General features: G+C 34.9%; 1 protein-coding gene across 4 annotated transcripts; it reads right to left on the bottom strand.

Annotated features, from left to right (window-relative positions):
- Window positions 1-361: 361 nt before the first annotated feature.
- On the bottom strand, window positions 362-9,736 carry LOC105226636 (beta-alanine-activating enzyme). Of its 4 annotated transcripts, XM_011205623.4 has the most exons (7): window positions 9,300-9,736; window positions 8,920-9,237; window positions 8,138-8,868; window positions 1,500-2,189; window positions 1,183-1,439; window positions 867-1,130; window positions 362-810 (listed from the first exon to the last, which is right to left on the bottom strand). In XM_011205623.4, the coding sequence occupies exons 1-7, from the start codon at window positions 9,611-9,613 to the stop codon at window positions 400-402; spliced, it is 2,985 nt and encodes a 994-aa protein (XP_011203925.3). In that variant the 5' UTR covers window positions 9,614-9,736; the 3' UTR covers window positions 362-399. The 4 variants fall into 4 exon arrangements, 3 of the variants coding, with proteins under 3 accessions (XP_011203925.3, XP_011203919.3, XP_049318367.1); XM_011205617.4 differs by having other exon boundaries at window positions 1,183-2,189; window positions 9,300-9,732; XR_003845951.2 differs by having other exon boundaries at window positions 541-810; window positions 867-1,090; window positions 1,183-2,189.
- Window positions 9,737-21,507: the final 11,771 nt, after the last annotated feature.

Here is a 21,507-nt window from a genome sequence, read left to right as displayed (position 1 = left end):
TCAAAAACAAAAATTGCAAAAAGTTATTAATATAATATGTAGGAAAGCCGCTATCGCGTTATGATTTTTTTTTTTAATTTGACAAACTGGCTGAGGTTTTTCAAAAAGTATCGAATTTGGTATTTTTTTCGACAGTTTTTTCTGTTCCAAGAAACGCTGTAGCGACCGTAATTTGAATTTCTTTCGATAATGCAACAAAAAAAGACAATCTTTGTAAAACTACACACTGAGACGATCACATAATACCTTATATTTACTTTTTCTGTTGGATTTTATATGATAATATGTTAAAAGTGTAAGATTAACGAAAAAAGTATTATAGAATGGAACTAGAATAGTACATACATATCAAAACCACAGATTAATTTTTTTAATAAATCTAAATGTTTATTTTTTCAATTAGTGTATGCTAAATGAGTACAAAAAGTTATCCCTACAACCTATAAAAATTTGATTGTCCAAATTGCAAGGAGTTGAAAATATCTCACCACTCAATTTATATTTTGTAATCATCTCACCAGTTTCAACTTGCAAAACTGCAATTAATCCACTGGTGGAGCAACACAACACGTACTCGTCGTCTTGTAAAGAAACTGCTAAAGGCGATGCAAATATATTGCTTTCAAGTTGATTCTTCCAAAGCAGATCTAGTTTACACGAATTCCGCTGCTCTTTCTCAACTGAGTTTTGATACCGTAAACAGTAAACATATTTATCGTAGGAACCAAACAAGACTTTTCCCTTACTTCGAATATCCTTTAGAATAGTCAAAGCAGAAAATATAAAAGATCCAGCACGAAATGTTTGCATCTAAAATATTATGTGCAGCGATAATTAAGTAGATCATTTGTAATAATTGTACAAACCAATTCGCCGTTTTCCGCGTTGCAAATGTGTACATTTCCAGAAACTTCTGCTAAAATAATTCTATGATCTTCGCCAACTGTAACCGGTGTCGAAAATATCGGTGATTCGCACTTTCTTAGCCACACTAATTTCCCAGAATTTGAAATAATCTTGCAGTAACTCCCATCCAGGGTACAAATAATTATCGTGTATGAGTTAATTGCGATTGGGTTGGCATAGATTCCTTTCGTTCCGATTTTTTTGCGCCAAATAAAATTATTTGTCTTAAAAAAGTTCTTTCAATGAAGAATTTACTTCAATCCATAAATGACTTACCTTCAAAGAAATACAAACAACATTAAACTCGTCGCCGTAAGTCGCTATAACCAGTCCAGCTGCGCAGGTCAAAGGTTTAGCTTTAATCAATCCACCTAAGCCGATACTCCAGTAAATGTGGCCATTTGTGAAATTAAACGCGTATAATTTGTGATCATAGCAACCCACTACTGCTAAATAGGGGGTATTAACATTTGAAACAATCTCCACTTTGCATTCGATTCTGTCTGGCAATTCCAGTACAGCAATAGGACTCCCTAGATTTATGTCAAGTATTGTTAAAATATGTGAGTGTGAACCAACGCATACCCACTTACTACCAATAATAGAGGGTGCTGAATCAACACATTTATTCAGACTAGTGCGCCAAATAAACTTAAGCCGTTTTTTTGCATAACTGTTTGAATTTACTAACAAAGTTTTAGGTAAATTTTGTGCTTTCGATAATTGGCACGAAACAAGAAAGTTTTTAATCGATTTTAATGAATGCTGAGAACTTACTAGCATTCCTAATAGTTCATTTTGATCGCATTGCTCCATTATCGCGCCAATACGACTAACCAACGTAATCGCATGAAAAGATGTACCACCTGCCGCTATAAACGACATGTCTAAATACTGCATACTATCTATAGATGCGTCAGTGGTTTTTGCGTTCTGTTTCATCAAATTGACTCCCAAAACTTCCGTAATAAATCTATGAAAAATTTCTTCACAACTCTCCGAAATCGTACATATTTTGTTCGTAATTTTTTGCAATAAACAATGTCTATCTATTTTCCCATGTTCGGTTAGAGGGAATGACGAAATAAATTCTATATCGTCCGGTCGTTCCATTTCCATCAAATTTTCTATTAAAAGGCGTCGAATGTGCTTTAATTCTGTTCCATCAACATTTGAATTGGCTTGTATAAAACAAACTAATTTATGTGTTTTTTCATGCCAAAGACATTTAACATTTTTGCATTTATTATTTAAGATGTTTTGAATCCTTTGTTGTAGAGATTCTAAAATGTAAAATAAAATAAAAATCACTTTATTAATACCTCTTAATAACATAATCTTAGATTATCTTATAAATAAATATGTACATATTTATATTTTTTTTAAATCATTTATAATTGTAAACGAAGTTATGTTATACAAATTTTGGCGTCTCTGGAAACGGTTAAAGTAAGTTGAATCCAGTGATGTAGCTACAACTTCGGGCGCCCGGGGCCAAGGATGTTCTGCCGTCCCCTTGATAGTAAATTTACAAGACATCTTATTAAAAGCCATAGAAAAAACCAATTTTCGCCCTATATCTTGTACACTTTTGACACAATTTGCAGGAATTTTTGCCCGAATCGGGGTTTTCAAATACCATCGAAGATCGATTAATATATTTTTATCTCTTCAACGAAAATTTATATTAAAATCATCCCTCAACGAGAACTGTGTGATATAAATTCAACCGAAGTAGATAAATTGAATAAGAGTTTATTTGAAAAACGTCAACCAGACGATCGAAATTCTTTATATTAGGGATATGAGAATTAGACCAATTCCATTTACATTTAGTGGTAAACAGAATTTTCGAGGAAACCTGTCCATTTAATTTCATTAAAAAGTCGTAAAATCAGGTGGAAAGTCAGAAACCTTTATATGTGCTATAATATGCGGGTAGAAAAAGGGGACGGCCTGATTTCACTAACTTATTACATTGCTCGGGTATATTCAAAAACATTTTATGAATTAAAAGAATTATTGATCAGATTCAATTCATTTTTGCACACATAAATATTACACTGTGATAGCTTTTTTCAAAAAAAAAAAAGACAAGACCAAATTCGACGGTTTCCTCCTATTTCGGGTCCTACGAATCGAACTGCATCATTACTTTTTTGAGTTACAATCATGGTTTCATACAAAAATTTTTGTTGAAGTTTTTCATCAAAGTGGCCCATTGTAAGAGAAAGGCACATTTTCTTCGGTCTCTAACTTTTTTAATGTTGACTTTTTTGGTAAACTTTCTTTGGCAAAGCTTCTCAGAATAAGTCCGTCTTTAAGTTCTTAGATGACTGTAAACCCCAAAATCAATGTTTTTTGTGTCCTTATAGCCAATATGTCGAAAAAACTGAAATTTAATTCATTTTTTTTTTTTAATGTTTTTTCCCTCACGTTTCGTCAATATTTTAATTTACCCTTTGATACATGATTATTGTGTACAAATCAGCAAGCAACGAGTCAAGCTTTTTGCCGCTGTACCAATGCTCAAGGGGGGTGGCGACTTGGTGAAATCTTTCTCCATGCTCATCGGATTCAGTCGGAACTTGCTGCTCAATATGGTTCTTGTGATGGTGAAGGAAATGAATTTTTAAGGACATATCCACACCTATTTCTTCAAAAGCGTCCACCATGTCATCCACATATTTTTTCCAATCTTCAGACCGGTGCACTCCTAAAGCGGCCCACTCACGACAAATTTGTTTGACAAATCTGTTTGAAGACGGTTGAGCACTCACGACAAACCGATTTGACAAACTTTATTTCCATTGTGTGCTTCGCGGAGTTAACATGTCTGATTATAACGCGGATGATGTAATTGCGCTACTTATAATACACCAGTGCATGAAGCGAAAAAAGCCAAATGCAAAAAAAAAAAAAATAATGAAGAAAGAATGGATGAAAGAGTGGTTATGTGAGAGATATAGTGGTTATGTGAGAGATATAACCACTCACATGTAAAACTATTAAATTCAATGGAGCTGAATTTTTCCACGACTTATCTTTTTGGCATTTATTCTTATAATTTTCACTTTTGCATTGCCATAAGGCCGATTCATTTTTAAATAATTCAATAAACTCTTCCAAAAAATGTTTGCTCACGCTTGCCATTTTTTTATCCGCTGATGTTTACTCTGCAAAAATTTCAAGCAACTGACCAAATGTTTGCAAACCACGCCACTCACGACAAACGAATCCACAAATCGGTTGTTAGTTTTTGAAATTTGTCGCAAACCTTCAATCCGTTTGACAACATGCCCACTCACGACAAAAACCACCTCAAACTCAAACAGATTTGTCAAACAAATTTGTCGTGAGTGGGCCGCTTTAAGCAATGGTTTATAATGGTCATAACGGAGTTCCAGGCAATTTTTTCATTTGGCCTTAGAAGTTCTCCGAATTTTGCGTTTTTCATAAGTTTTCTTATATCAGGGCCATGTTGGAGCTTATGGCAATTGGATTGTGTTATCCACATACAGCAATCCTATATTTAAACTATTTATTTATTTAAACTATTTTTCGACGAGTCAATAAACAAGCGCCATTGCTCTGGTTTGTATTCACAGTTCATGTATTGCATAAGACCAGGAATATTTTTACAATACGAAAAAGTATTGTCGCCAGTAACCTCAAAGAAATCTAAAAGCTCCTCCTGTCTTTTGCGGTATCCATACACCTTCACATCTTTAGACAATATATTTACCGATCGAAGATGATGTGCTAGGCAAATCGCTTGTCTTTGCGTTAATTTCAGCTGTCGTACCATCGTATTCAAACGGGCTTGGGAAATCTCCAAGTGACGACATGGGCTTTCAACTTCGGTTGGGTTATACATTGAGAGTAGATCTGTAGGCTCGGTGGAAAATGTTGGCGAAATATATCTGTTAGTTGAACTTGGACGTCTTGGTATTGGAACATTTTCTGAGTGAGATACTGGTAGCTGTGCAGATTGAATACTTTTGTAAACTGTGTTTTTTTTTTGTTGAGTCTTGCAAATTTGTTCTTGCACGCGTAGCAGTTACCAGTATGATGCCCTTGTGGATCTAACCAAATCATTGGGATGCCGAACCCCATTTTTAGGCACAGTCTTTTTGACCAGTTATGCAGGTTGTTGTTGCATTGCGTGCAAATGGTATTTGGCACCCAATCTACGTCTCTTAAAACGGGCCAATCGAAATATTCCTCGTAGATGCCGGCAGTTCCCGAAGATATTTTGCGTCTACTCCGAGGGCTTGTAAATTTTCCACATACGTAGCAGAACAACGATAGGCCAATTGGACACTTATTCATTTTAATTTATTTTCTTAATATACAAGGCACTAAAACAATGTTCTTTCCGCGAAGTCAAAGTCAAATTAACTACTGCAATCTATGCTTAAATTTTGACTCTTAGGTAAGCATTTAACGTTTCTTCCAAACGTTACTTGTTGTTATTTATTATCAGTGCAGTGGTTAAAAGCTTGACTCGTTGCTTGCTGATTTGTGTTGGACATTGATAGATGAGTCTTGTTAAATTTAATTTAAATATTGTGTACAAATTTATGAAACTTATTGATAACACTTATAAGATACAAAAAAAATAAAACAGCACACAAACATAGTTGTGTAGCTTTTTTAAAAAATACAAATTTTGTTAAGTTTTTTTTTCTAATGGTTAGTTTGCTCAAAACGTTGTCTTTGCTTAAGTTTCTTACTATTACAAGATGTCACTTAATGTATAAGTATCAAAGGGTAAATTAAAATATTGACAAAACGTGAGGGAAAAAACATTAAAAAATGGATTAAATTTCAGTTTTTTCGACATATTGGCTATAAGGACACAAAAAACATTGATTTTTGGGGTTTACAGTCATCTAAGAACTTATAGACGGAATTATTCTGAGAAGCTTTGCCAAAGAAAGTTTACCAAAAAAGTCAACATTAAAAAAGTTAGAGACCGAAGAAAAATGTTCCTTTCTCTTACAATGGGCCACTTTGATGAAAAACTTCAACAAAAATTTTTGTATGAAACCATGATTGTAACTCAAAAAAGTAATGATGCAGTTCGATTCGTAGGACCCGAAATAGGGGGAAACCGTCGAATTTGGTCTTGTCTTTTTTTTTGACTATCACAGTGTTATTATCGGATAAATATTCTCTTTGAGTTCCTATAATATTTCTCACAAATTTTGGATAAAAAGTTCGCCGTAGAAACTGGGAATCATATATTCGGTACCTGGAGGCTTGATCAACCTTTTAGAGGGCGGGTCCATGCCTATTTTTTCAAACCACTTTGCCCACGCATGCTACTGCAATCCCTTGTGGCAAATTATAGTTATATATCTTAATTTAGTGCATTAATGACGTTTTGTTGGCGTGGCAGTGCTTACACTCTTCTTTACGCCAATTCCTCATTACTGAATAATTTCCATAAAACATCATTTTTAATCTAACTGAGATATTTTGGGCCTAATCATGTTACTTTGGTTTGGCAGTCAAGTGGGAAATATTTGTCTAATTTTGTTTGTTTTCAAAAATGAGTTAAATTTTTAATTAGCATGTTTTTCATAATAAAAATTAATAACTTCAACTGAACTGTTTCTGTGAAATCTATTAAATTCACCCATTCTTTTGCTTTATCAATTATATTTATTAGTTATTATTTAATTACCCTCATTATTTGTTCAGTAGTGAGCTTTAGTTAGCTCCACATTCATAAGTAGAATAATAAGAGTTAATAAAGTTCAATACATAATTATAATAGTATATAGTTTGTCCATTAACTCTTTGTAAAACGAGAAACATGAAATTTCAGTTCTTTCCTAGTTTTTAGTATCAGATATAAATGTTGTCAGTTTTCTTTTTCATTATCATATATGTATGTGAATGCATCTTAAATCTATTTAAGAGGCACCTCTAATGTAACCATCTAAAGAGGTGATTTTTTAGAACACCTTTTGAAAAAAACTAATGCATGAAATGTTTTATAATTTTGAGGACATATGTACACAAAATTATTGAATATGCGCCAACAGCCAGTTATTAGCTATTTCCTCAGCTATAAAAACGCTCCACGTTTAAAGTGATTACGGCTTCGCATTGGTTAATAATAAAAAATACGAGTATTATTCACTATACGACTGTTAAAAATTTCAATTTAACAAAATTGCAAAAATGGGAATTTTGATAAAAAAAAAAATTTAGTTAATTTTTGGCACGCCAAATTACATTTTTCACAAAATCAAAAAAAACTGAAAATTCTTATCCAAATACTTGAAAACATATTTCGTTTTGTAGATTTAGTACAAAAAAAAAAAAATAAAACAAATTTGCCTTAAAGTGGAAACTTCAACATTTTTTAAACAATTAGGTATAAATTGTTTTTAATTTTTTAAATGTAAAGTGAGATAAGAATTTTTGTATCCGATATTAAAAAAGAAAAGAAAAAAGCCATTCGTCTTTTTATCCACCCTATTATATACTTTATATCGCATATATCGGCAAATTTTGCCCCAGGCACCATATACATAACTGCGCCTTTGTTGAACAATGAATGTTGAGTTCTCTCGCAAAATTTTTAAAATAAAGTTTTGCCAACACCAGATAGTACTTCCCAGTCTTTGAACCTGGCAAGTCTAGAGAATTAAATGTTCGGTTACACCCGAACTTAGCGCTTCCTTACTTGTTTTCTTCATGAATATCTTGTTATCAATCTTCTCGTATTCATTTATAACTGAAAAAGCACATTAACATTCACTGGAATATTTAAAAAATATAATCATTGAGATTCGCAATGGGAAAAATTGGACTGGACTGAGATCCTACCAAAAGAAATATTTGATCGGATAATTTGTTGCCGCTGTTCTAGATCTCTAAACAAAATTGTAAAACAATAGAAATAAAGAAATTTTTTGTGATGGCATGCTTCGTAGCAAGAAAGGTAAAAAAAAGGATATATGTATACATAATAATTTTTAATCTTAATAAATATTATGTGTTTAATTTAAACACTCAAAACTTATTATTTTGATTGATCAGGCTACAATGCAATATGCTATAAAAAAAAACACCAATTTTGAGGCGCTCGCACACTCTTATCCTTTATCTCTGGTATGATATTAGATTTGATATTGACAATAAACATATACATATAAACGTTATATTTTGATTATTTTTTATGTATATTTATATATTATATTGAACTTCTTACCCAGGTTTAGTTGAACACCCATTCGTTTAATAATGTTATCGGTCCTGCCTAAATAAAATATTCTCCCATATTGGTCACGGAACACCAAATCGCCAGTGTTGCGGAAAAACATCTCATTATTTTTAGGTCGTAACATACCATCCGTGGAAGGAATGTAACACAATCGAGTTGCACTACCAATTTTTAACTCTCCCTCGCATGATCCCAATAATTCCTTTTCATTTGCATCGGTTATGCGTAAAGTAGTCTGACTATCTAAGACGCTACCAATAGGAGCTCTTTCCCATTGTTCATTAAAATCGCACTCATGTATTGTGCACCAGCAAGATATTTCGGTTATACCGTAAATGTTAAAAATGCGCTTTTTTAAAGGTATCGTCGGCAACCAAGAATCCCATTCCTTTCTGCTAGGAAAGTCTTCTCCACCTAAAATTAAACATCGCAATGAATTGTCTTCATGTAATATGACTTCTTTTATGATATCTTCTCCGAATAAACGAAAAAAGGAAGGAGTTGCCTGCAAAATAGTTGTTCCTTTTAAAACCTGTGTATCCCGATGTTTAGGCCATAGTATATTTATATTTTTTTTTGGATTTAATCTCAAGTCAGCTGGACATATTAATAAAGACGCTCCTGAAATTAGTGCCAAAAAAAAATCTACAACAAAGGGATCAAAAGTGGGTGGCGCACACAAGTATATTACATCATTTTCCGATAATTTCAACCGTGTACTAAATAATATCGTATTAGAAAAATATAAAATTCGTAATATGTGGACATACCATAAAGATAATATATTTGGTTCCACACAAGAATACGGAACTTGTACGATTTTCGGAAGTCCTGTAGTCCCTGATGTTGAAATACTATAGCAAAGATCATTAACCTCACCATATATTTTTCTATCCATAGATATGTTTTGAAACAAGTATATTTTATTATCCATAATATTCAAAATCCCAATTTGTTTGCAATTTTGGTTATCACATTTAATGTCCATTATTACATATTTTGCTCCATGTGCATTTAAAACATTATCGAAATTGTAGTTTATATTTGTAAAATGCAAAGGAATAAAGTAACAATTGTGGTTGAGGATGCTGCAGTAAACAATTTTAAAATGTTAGGTATAATTTTTCAATACTTCCAAAAATTATTTCACCTGAGGATAAGAGCAATACTATAAGGTGAATGAGCTTGTAATCGCAATGCAATGCCTGTGTTAGGAGTTATGTTATAATAGTCAAATTGTTGTAGAACACGGGTTACTTCCTTTAATACTACGTCGAAAGTGTATGAATGTTCCTCATATTCTGTTCGATAAATAATTAACACTTTGCTACGAAATTTCTCTAATATTGCATGTTCATATAATTTGCCCATTTTACAAAATACCCGTAGTTTATTTCTTAACCGCCAACTCACACCCTCATTTACATATGTATATGCAAAAATTATACTTGGGTTTGTTTGCATATGTATACTCAACTTCAGAAAACCTGTGGGTTTTGTGCAACACTTTTTTTATAACTTTCATATAAATTAGGGTGTCGTGTTGGCATTTAAACTACATACACATTTCAAAGTTTGATGAGCGCCACTTTTATAAATATAATATAATAAAAATTTCTGAGTTTTTGAAGTAATTGTTTAGAATTATTTTGCCTATCTGTTCATTGCAATGGATGTATTGCTTGTTATCTAATGTTTTGTTAATATAATAATGATTCTCAGGATTAAAAAATATATATACATATACCGTCCTCAAACGCATAGTTTTCGAGATATTTCACTTCAAACTCGCTTATTACACGCAGCAACTTTTGTCTCGGCAACTCTTGGTTTATAGGCGAGGGGGCGACGAGGAGAGGAGAATCGCGCCGAGTTTCCAGTGTTCAGCAACTCGCTTTGTGTTCTCATTCGTAGCAGTTCGCTGCGACGTTTTTCGGCATTCGTGTTCTTTCTTTCGTAGTACATAGTTGCATTTGCGTATATTTTTTTTTTAATTAATATTTGGAATATATTTAAAAAATTTAATTTCATCTTTTGGCAAGTAATTTGCAAATATGTATACAGATATACATAATATAATATAAATATTTTAGAAAATGGAGTATGACGAGTATAGAATTAATTAAAGATATTTTGAAATGTATGGAGAAAGCCATACAAATTGATTCAGACGATAGCGAAAAGGGTGACATATGTACATACTTATGTGAAAGTCTGTCATATAATCTTTGTTTTAATTTTGAATTTTAAATAAAATGTATTTCTTAATTGTCAGAACTGATTAATATATGTGATAGAGTGGCCCAAATACCCATAAGGAAAAAGAAACGACAATGGGTTAAAGTAAAGAGTAGACAATGGGTTAAAGTAAAGTGAAAGAGAATGAGAAAAAAACTCGAACAGAGTTGCGCAACACAAGTTGCTCGTGTGAAGGTAATGGGCGACAGCAAAAGAGAATCGCCCGAGAATTAGCAACTTTTGTCGCCTCGTGTAATAATACACAAAGTTCCACAATTTTACATGCAATTCACTCTTATTTTGTTTTGTTTTGTTTTTCTTTACATGTCATGACAAATACCAGTGTTGCCACATATTGTCTTTTAAAAAAACTATTAAAAATTTTTCTGTTTAACATATATAAAGAAAATGGTACAAATGGTTTTTGTATATTATGTTAATTGATAAATAAAGATAAAAAATAATATTCCCTTGTGTCGAACTACTTTCTGCACTTTTACTTTTCAAAAAAAATAACCCTCATCGATCGAACACCGGGATATTCAGGGATGGGCACATTTTTAGCCCGCAAAGTTAGCAAAGTGCGCACGGGGCTAGATGAGGGGAATATCAGTTTACGGAGAGAAGGGCATAACAAGTTGCGAAAAAAATCAATAACATTCCTCCGTAACTTAATGTTCATCGCAGAGTCATGGATAAATTGATCCGAAACTCCTCTCTTCGCTTTCTGAGAGAGCCCATGATCTCACGGTTTGGTATGGCAATACTGAAAGTTCATGGGCTACGAATCAGGTGACAAGCAAAACAATGAACTGCCAGACAAAATCCCGTTAAAAATGACTGACAGAATCAGTTCGTTTTTTTTCATTGTGGAGTACATAAGTAATTGTGTTATGAAAATATAGTGTTTAGGTTTTTTTTATTAAAAATACAGTGTATAAGTGTTTTTACTTAAAATAAAGTTGGTAAGTGTATTATTAAAGCCATCGTAAATACATGTATATAAATATATTATGTTTTCCTAACTTATTGTTGCGAATTTACTCCTTGCTAGTTTTAGTTTTGGTTTTATTTAGTGAAATTTAGAAATATTTTTTCATAAATTGTGCCTATTTTGATATTGTTTTAGATGCAATTTATTGCATGATAAAAAAATATATCATACTTGCGAAATGTAATGTAATTTAGTAAATAGTATTGTAATATTTAATAGATCCAATTTAATATGTTGTTTGGAGTAGCGTACGGTGGTGTGGAAATTACAAACTCCCAAAACATTTACTAAAAATTCCCTAACACATTTCTTCCATAGTGGCATCATTGGCAAATGTTATAAAAAATGTGGACTTTGACAGCGCTCTCTCGAATCAAAGAGTTTCGGATCAATTTATCCATGGCAGAGTGGTTGCGGCAATACTGACATTGTACACAAATTAAAGAGCGGAAGTTTACCTCATATCGGAATTGTACAGTTGTGTGAACAAAAAGAGGTAATTGTTACTTTTTGAAGGGTTTAGAGTTTCGCATTAAAATTTGTTTTTATTTACCTTTGCATGGTGGGATATTTTAATCACTGTTAGGAAAAAATATATAAGTTATACTTGTATCTAAAAACAATTTTATTTAATAAGAAAACACCACATTTTAAAACTTCACAACACCTATAGTTGTTCCTATTTTGTTCACACCACTGTTCATGTGATAGATCAGTTAATGGTGGTGATGCCAGTTGTAAAAATTCATTTTAGTTACAATTGGGCAAACTTTTTTCAAGTTGTGGGCTTTTATTCGTACATATGCATATCTGCATATATAAAAAAGAAAATATACTTGTGACCATTATATTTATATATTGTGTTTAAACATATTGCAGTTCCATTTAATGAAAATGCTTATATAAATATATGATTTGTGATATTTTCAGTTTGGTTGTTTTATCAAAATATTCAAAGAATTGAGGTTTTTTCTATAATTGTTTTGTTAAATTTTAAAAATATAAGTTGCCTCTGGAAATGTATTAAAATAATAATATGCGCTATAGAAAGGGAGCACATATGTATTTTCAAAAATATAAGAAATCATCAAATAAAAATATATTTGCGCGGTATGGCATTATTGATTGAGAGTGGCTAAGCACACAAATAGAATACAAACGCTAATGGCAGAAACATCTTCTCACTTCGCCACGAGCGGCAAGCGTTTTGTTCTCGTTTTCATTCGAACAATGTTGCCATTACTCAATACGCATATGTAGTTTTGTACACATCTAAGTTTTCAATTATAATTTTTCATAATAAAAAATATCAAAACTTGAATCAAACTATTAAAACTAGTTTATATATTTGTAAATAATTGCATTCGATTCTGAATTCGAGTTATTTTAAGAAAATTTCAAATATATTGAAAACAATTTTTATAATTACTACAGTATATCGAGCCTGGCAACCCTGCGGTGTGAGAGAGCAATCAGCTGAGTCGTTGGAAATTCTTGGTTTGCCGGGTTGTAGAAAGGTTGATGGGTAATTATTTACATTGCGCTCTCATAAGATTCATTTGGTCATATGTGTTTGAAGAAACAGTGGTTCATAAACTGAAGTTATTATTGAAATTACTTTTTATAAGGAAGTTTAAAGAAATAACCTGGTTTGAAACTTTTTGCTTCGAAAATTATATATAAGATAAAAAGTAGGTTATCTGATTTAAATTTTTGTACTTGATACAATAATGCGTAGAGCTATAGCAAATGAGATTAAACCAAACATATAATTTATTAGACATTAAAAAAATGATTACTAAAATCAAATATTTATTATACTTTTTGTCTTACATTTTATAAATTTATAGTAATTACAAAGAATCTTAAAATTGTTAGGCAATTTTATTGTTATTACCCACAGTGCAACTTCCCATATATGCGTGCGCTCTCATTTGTAAACATGGTGTGGTAAAATACGTTGCTCTCACTTCCCTCTTCATGTTTGCCCGCGATGATCCCCTCACCTAGCCCTCAAAATGTGCCCATCCCTGGGGATATTCATAGTTCCTTTGTGTCGAACTACTTTCTGCACTGGCGGCCCTCTTCAGACTCAGAGCTTTCGAGATATTTCTATTTAAAAATCAAAAATTTGTAAAAGTAATGCTCGTTATTTCACTCTGTTTAACGCCCTTTTCACACATATTTCAATTAATATATATTTAATTATACTGTACACATTCAAATATATCCAAAATGTATACTAATTGTACACTTTTTGCACATTCAAACGTTCAAACTTTCAAGCAGGAATAAAGGGATGTTCAACTTATTCCAGTGTGAGAGCGCCTCAAAATAAGCGTTTTTAATAACCATAGGGGTATTCTCTTGCTCTTGCAAAACCCGGTGCACGGTGCAAGCATTGCAAATTTACAACGGCACAACAACAAACACACGCAGAAAAATATTTGCAAGGGCTGTGAAATATGTCAGACCAAAACCCATGTATATTAGCGTGCAATGTCACGCAAAAATAAAATTGCAACCCTGTTGTAGTTGCCATTTTACATAAAGACATATTACGTCGTTAAACTGTTGAGAAAGGTAAATTTTAATTAGATTTTATAATTTCTATTTAAATTATAAAGTTTTGTTACAGTTTTTTTTGTTAAAAATGCATGCAGAAGGTGCGCCAATTCACAATAGACATGCACAATAGTCATTTACAATAAATTGACTGAATCAGTCGCTCATATATCACTAGATTCTGCAATGGGTGCTCTCGTGCCCTTGTATATTTCGGTGTAGTATTTTTGCAATCTGCAATCTTGCAAGAGCAAGAGAATACCCCTCATATAATTGAAACATGATGGTCAGATCGAACAAAATAAGAATTTTTGGGGCATTTTAAATTAAAACACCCAACATACGAATAAAAATTACTATGTAGTGGTTATTTATTATATGGAGAAACTACTTAAATCTTTTTAAAGTATATTAGAAGAACTGAGTTTTGACCTTTCAATACCCAATAAAAAGACTTAAACTTATTAGCTCTCATTCATTAAATTTTTTAAATAATTTTCCATTGAAAATATTACTATGATGCTTCAAATTACAAAACGTTTCATCAAATACCTTTTAATATCACAAATTTACTTAATTTTCATTGTTTTAAATTTTTTATAAGTGGTCTTGAACGATGCAACAGCTAAACATCTCTTTATCTCTGCTTTCAAGCAGGGATAATGGGATGCCCAACTTATCCCAAGTAGAGATGGCAAATATTTGACTTTGTCACTGCTACTTAAAAATCACTGGTCACATTAAAGCTATGAATTTTCTTCAATTTTAGATAAGTATAAATTGGTTAACATATAAAAAGTTAATTTATCTTTAAACGGGTAATATTTATGTACAAATTAAATTGATTACAGAAACCTCAATGCTGTAGTAAAGCCAGGCAAATTGTATGTGATCGTCAGTCAAGTTTAAGCGAAAGGAATACTGAAATATTGTTGTTTTTGAATACAAATGGAAAATATTTACAAACATAATATTTTGGCCTTCTTTTCCATTTAATGTAAATATTTTTAACACTATTTAATTTTATCTTTTATGTACATACATACTTTGAATTTGGTGATTTTCTAAAAATGAATTTACTACGTAAATTTCTGTTTATTCTAATAAATATGTACATTGTACCTAAATGAAAAAAGGAAACAATTTTGTTCTACTTTATTGGCCTATGTCTGTTACAATTTTTATTCCAGTCACAGTCCTATTTTAAAATCACTGCTACTACAAAGGCACAGTCACAAGTAGCAGTGTTCCTTAAAAGTCACAACATCGCCTATCACTAATTCCAGGATGAGAGCGCTTGTATGAGTTGTACCAACTGATTGGATGAACATCAACATTTTTTGATATTTTCTCAAGTTGGTTGTGTTAGTTGGATCGTGTTTGGGTTGGTCGTGCGATTTCAAACGATTTCGCCATTTTATTTCGGCTGTCGAATAGAGCGCGTCATATATAATAAGTAAAGCAAAAACTTCCAAACTCATGTTTAAGCAACGATGTGAATATTCAAAATAAAGTTGGCCTCAAAATTGTGTTAAAAGTTGTGTCGTATGTAGCGACAAAGGCAATTTCTAGCCCAACTCAATCAACCAACTAATTGTTGCGTGTATGTCTTCCATAACAATCAGTTGTACAATTCGATGAAATTGGTACAATAATTGTTGCATGATTGCCTTCCATAAGTTGGACATCCCATTATCCCTGCTTTCAAGTGTGCTTACATTTATGACAAATAGCAGTGTTGCCATACTTTGTGTCCTGAAAAATTAATCAAAAATTTTTCTGTTTCATCTTTAGAGATATAAATGATTCAAAATGAACTGTTGTTTCATACATATGAATTACATACCATATATTATTTAAAAAATAGAAAAAAATATTATTATACGATACTTAATACACAGATAACCCTTACCATCGTAACGGGGATTGAGAAACCGTTAAAACAACAACAATAACATTTTTTTGAAGCGCGGTAGAAGGCCGCCAGTGCAAACAAACAAGTACTCACCGATCCAAACGGGGTTAGATCGCCGAAAAAACAGCCTTTGGTCGGATGAAATCCGAGTCAATTCCGGTGCGTAGAAGCGGCTGTCGTGAGAATTGCGTTCTGGATATTGTAGCAGGTTAAACTCCTACTTATCCAGAATAGACCCAATGTATGTCCTGCATGCAACGAGTCTCCGCATGACACTGACCACCTCTTTGCATGCCCTACAAACCCCACTCATCTAAAACCCTCCTCCCTTTGGTCTGACCCCGTGGAAACAGCACGATTCTTGGGCCTCCCGTTAGATGACGTCGACGACAACGCAAATGACCCTTACCATCGTAACGGGGATTAGATAACCGTTAAAACAACAACAACAACAGTTCCGCACAAAAGAACTATGAACACCACGCTGTTGGACCGGCATGGATTACTTTTTTATATTTTTTTATCAAATAACATAAGATACAGAAACCATTTGTACCATTGTCTTCATATATGTTAAACAGAAAATTGTTTGATTATTTTTTCAAAACACAATATGTGGCAACACTAGTATTTGTCATGTCATGTAAATAAACATACCAGAGGCATTCTCTTGCTCTTGCAAAACCCTTGCACGGTGCACGAATTGCAGATATTGTATTTCCTCTTGGTACACCGACACAACAACAAACACACGCAGAAAATTATTTGCAATTTCTGTGAAATATGTCAGACCAAAACCTATGTTTATTCTCGTGCAATGACACGTAAAAAAATAATTGCAACCCTGTGCTAGCTGTCATTTTACTTAAATACGTATTTTGACGTTAAATTGTTGAGGAAGGTAAATTTTAAATAGATTTAATAATTTCTATTTAAATTATAAAGATTTGTTACAGTTTTTTTGGTAATAATGAATGCAGAAGGTGCGCCAATTCACAATATCCATGCACAATAGTCATTTGCAATAAATTGACCGAATGAGCCATTCATATATCACTATAGGGGTATTCTCTTGCTCTTGCAAAACCCGGTGCACGGTGCAAGAACTGCAGATTTACAACGGCACAACAACAAACACACGCAGAAAATTATTTGCAATGGCTGTAAAATATGTCAGACCAAAACCCATGTATATTTGCGTGCAATGTCACGCAAAAATAAAATTGCAACCCTGTTGTAGTTGCCATTTTACATAAAGACATATTACGTCGTTAAATTTTTGAGAAAGGTAAATTTTAATTAGATTTTGTAATTTCTATTTAAATTATAAAGTTTTGTTACAGTCTTTTTTGTTAAAAATGTATGCAGAAGGTACGCCAATTCACAATAGCCATGCACAATAGTCATTTACAATAAATTGACTGAACCAGTCGCTCATATATCACTAGATTCTGCAATGGGTGCTCTCGTGCCCTTGTATATTTCGGTATAGGATTTTTGCAATCTGCAATCTTGCAAAAGCAAGAAAATCCTCCTACTATGAGAGTGAATTGCATATAAAATTATGGAACTTTAAATACAAATATCTCGAAAACTACAAGTCTGAGGAGGATATATGAATATACATTTTTTAATCCTGACTAATTACTACCATGGTATAGAGGAGTAGGGAAAGTCCCATTCACCATAGAAAAAGAGCCATTCACAGTCCTTAACCTACCCCTCAAGTGTACGTTCACAATAAAAACATCATGGCCACCTCTGGTGAATAAGGGTGGCGAGAGGTTAAAACGGGTTGCAGAAAGCGAAGATGCTATAATATTAAATTATAAATTTATAGTACTATATTTGTACATTTATAAATCTTCTTCTTCTTAATTGGCGTAGACACCGCTTACGCGATTATAGCCGAGTTAACAACCGCGCGCCAGTCGTTTCTTCTTTTCGCTACGTGGCGCCAATTGGATATTCCAAGCGAAGCCAGGTCCTTCTCCACTTGGTCCTTCCAACGGAGTGGAGGTCTTCCTCTTCCTCTGCTTCCCCCGGCGGGTACTGCGTCGAATACTTTCAGAGCTGGAGTGTTTTCATCTATCCGGACAACATGACCTAGCCAGCGTAGCCGCTGTCTTTTTATTCGCTGAACTATGTCAATGTCGTCGTATATCTCGTACAGCTCATCGTTCCATCGAATGCGACCATAAATCTTTCGCAGAATTTTTCTCTCGAAAACTCGCAACGTCGACTCATCCGCTGTTGACATCGTCCAAGCCTCTGCACCATATAGCAGGACGGGAATTATGAGAGACTTATAGAGTTTGGTTTTTGTCTGTCGAGAGAGGACTTTGCTTCTCAATTGCCTACTCAGTCCGAAGTAGCACCTGTTGGCAAGAGTTATCCTGCGTTGGATTTCTAGGCTGACATTGTTGGTGGTGTTTACGCTGGTTCCAAGATAGACGAAATTATCTACAACTTCAAAGTTATGACTGTCAACAGTGACGTGAGTGCCAAGTCGCGAGTGCGACGACTGTTTGTTTGATGACAGGAGATATTTCGTCTTGCCCTCGTTCACTGCCAGACCCATTCGTTATGCTTCCTAGTCCAGCCCGGAGAAAGCAGAACTAACGGCGCGGGTGTTGAGGCCGATGATATCAATATCATCGGCATACGCCAGCAGCTGTACACTCTTATAGAAGATTGTACCTGCTCGATTAAGTTCTGCAGCTCGAACTATTTTCTCCAGCAGCAGATTGAAAAAGTCGCACGATAGGGAGTCGCCTTGTCTGAAACCTCGTTTGGTATCGAACGGCTCGGAGAGGTCCTTCCCGATCCTGACGGAGCTTTTGGTGCCGCTCAACGTCAGTTTACACAGCCGTATCAGTTTTGCGGGGATACCAAATTTAGTAATCGCGGCATAAAGGCAGCTCCTTTTCGTGCTGTCGAAAGCAGCTTTGAAATCGACGAAGAGGTGGTGTGTGTCGATTCTCCTTTCACGGGTCTTTTCCAAGATTTGGCGCATGGTGAATATCTGGTCGGTTGTTGATTTGCCAGGTCTAAAACCACACTGATAAGGTCCAATCAGTTCGTTGACGGTGGGCTTTAATCTTTCACACAGTACGATCGATAGAACCTTGTACGCAGATTGTGGGGTCTCCTTTTTTATGGATTGGGCATAGCACACTTAAATTCCAATCGTTGGGCATACTTTCGTTCGACCATATTTTGCAAAGAAGCTGATGTATGCTCCTTATCAGTTCTTCGCCGCCGTGTTTGAATAGCTCGGCTGGCAATCCATCGGCCCCTACCGCTTTGTTGTTCTTCAGGCGAGCAACTGCTATTCGAACTTCTTCATGGCCGGGTAATGGAACGTCTGCTCCATCGTCATCGATTGGGGAATCGGGTTCGCCTTCTCCTGGTGTTATGTGTTCACTGCCATTCAGCAGGCTGGAGAAGTGTTCCCTCCATAATCTAAGTATGCTCTGGGCATCGGTGGCTAGATCACCTTTGGGGGTTCTACAGGAGTATGCTCCGGTCTTGAAACCTTCTGTAAGCCGCCGCATTTTTTCGTAGAATTTTCGAGCATTACCCCTGTCGGCCAGCTTATCGAGCTGTTCGTACTCACGCATTTCGGCCTCTTTCTTCTTCTGTCTGCAAATGCGTCTCGCTTCCCTCTTCAACTCTCGGTATCTATCCCATCCCGCACGTGTTGTGGTCGATCGTAACGTTGCGAGGTAGGCAGCCTGTTTTCTCTCCGCTGCGACACGGCACTCCTCGTCGTACCAGCTGTTCTTTTGCACTTTCCGAAAACCAATGGTTTCGGTTGCAGCTGTACGTAAGGAGTTTGAAATGCCGTCCCACAGTTCCCTTATACCGAATTGTTGATGAGTGCTCTCAGAGAGCAGGAGTGCAAGCCGAGTAGAAAAACGTTCGGCTGTCTGTTGTGATTGCAGCTTCTCGACGTCGACATTTATAAATACTATTACGAATTTACTGCTTGCTAGTTCACTTTGTTAGGTTCGTATCTCTGGATTGACAAATAAAACCAAAACTGTTTAATTTAATTCAACAACTCTTTATTTCACAACTCGTCTACACTATAGCAGTTTACTCTTAGCACTGATTGATTACGTTGGCGCTGCCACGGCTTATATAGCCACGCACTTCTCGCTGATGCCGACGTGTCCTTCTAGAATATTGCGTCTGGAAATTACCAGAACATAATGCTATACGGCGCCAAACGCAGACAAGCAGACAGCCGCGGCGCCAGATGTCTACAACAAGACAAATGCTATTCCATATACCTACAGCTATTGTTCATAATAAGGGATGCATACAGCAATACAAATACAACTTAATACTACTTTTGTACAAATGGGGCGAGCCTCTCCAAATGTACTACTTTCATTTTACATCGTGCTTTTCCATTTCTTTGTATGCGGTATACCACGTCATTAAGTCGTTTCATCACCATATAGGGTCCTTCCCAGGCTGTCTGCAGTTTCGGGGACAAGCCTTTCTTTCGAAGTGGATTGTACAACAGGACCAGATCACCTTCTTCAAAACCTTTTGAATTTGCCGCTTGATCGAACCGGTCCTTCATCTTATTGCTCATCAGATGCGTATGCTGTCTTACCATTAGATGCAATTCATTCATTTCTTCCTTTAAGGCAGAACAATAATCTCCATCATTTCTTACAGCTGTAGGATTCGTTCCAAACTTAAGATCAGCAGGGAGTCGCAGATCAGATCCGAAAATAACCTTTGCTGGCGTGTAACCAGTTGTCTCGTGCTTCGCTGAACGATACGCCAACAGGAAATAATCATCATGCCATCAACAAATAATCCAAGATTGAAGGCACCCACATTCGATGGAAGTATTCCATTTCAAATTTTCAAACTTCAGTTTGAAAAGACAGCAATGGCCAATAACTGGAATGCAGCTTGTTTGTATCATTGAAAGGACCTGCGGCAGAAATCCTTCAGACTATTCCAGACTGTGAACGGGACAACTATGAGGCATTGATGAGTGCGATAGACAGACGATATGGTAGTGAGCACCGGAAACAAATATACCAGATCGAACTGCAAAATAGAGGTCAGAAGATGAACGAGTCATTGCAAGAGTTCGCAACGGAAATAGAACGACTGGCTCATTTGGCAAATGCAGATGCACCTGTGGATTACATTGAGAGGGTAAAAATTCAAAGTTTCATAAATGGAATTCGTGATGTGGACACCAAACGCGCCACATATGCATTGCCAAAAAGAACGTTTGTTGAAACGGTTTCGCACGCCCTCACACAGGAAACAGCTTCCCTACTAAGTAAACCAGCACTAAAGTACAAAGGGTTGAAATGGAACAACCGGCGCTGATGGAAGAAATGTTGAAGACTCTGAAGGCAATTGCTGCACCGCGAGTAAATACAACAGGAAGATGTTTCAACTGTGGAAAAGCGGGTCACTTTGCCCGAAATTGCAATATAAAAGTAAACCCATCAAAACGGAAACAACCAACAGATAACGAGGACGGAGCATCCACATCTCACAAGTCGTTAAACTAAAACGGAACAGTTCAAAGGGGCGTGAGCTGGTTCCCACAACTATTTGCCCCGCCATCTCGATATCACAAATAGGTCGCCATGACAACAA

Source organism: Bactrocera dorsalis, chromosome 1, assembly GCF_023373825.1.
Source record: "Bactrocera dorsalis isolate Fly_Bdor chromosome 1, ASM2337382v1, whole genome shotgun sequence".
NCBI lineage: Eukaryota > Metazoa > Arthropoda > Insecta > Diptera > Tephritidae > Bactrocera > Bactrocera dorsalis.
Note: the sequence above shows the minus strand (reverse complement) of the source record. Positions and strands in the feature narration are given on the sequence as shown.

Coding starts and splice junctions, on each gene's coding strand:
- LOC105226636 (XM_011205617.4), bottom strand. CDS start 9,613: ATGCAAACAAACCCAAGTATAATTTTTGCATATACATATGTAAATGAG. Junction 2,190..8,137: donor GGGTGTTCAACTAAACCTGG/GTAAGAAGTTCA, acceptor TTTACATTTTAG/AATCTCTACAACAAAGGATT. Junction 811..866: donor ACGCGGAAAACGGCGAATTG/GTTTGTACAATT, acceptor ATAATATTTTAG/ATGCAAACATTTCGTGCTGG.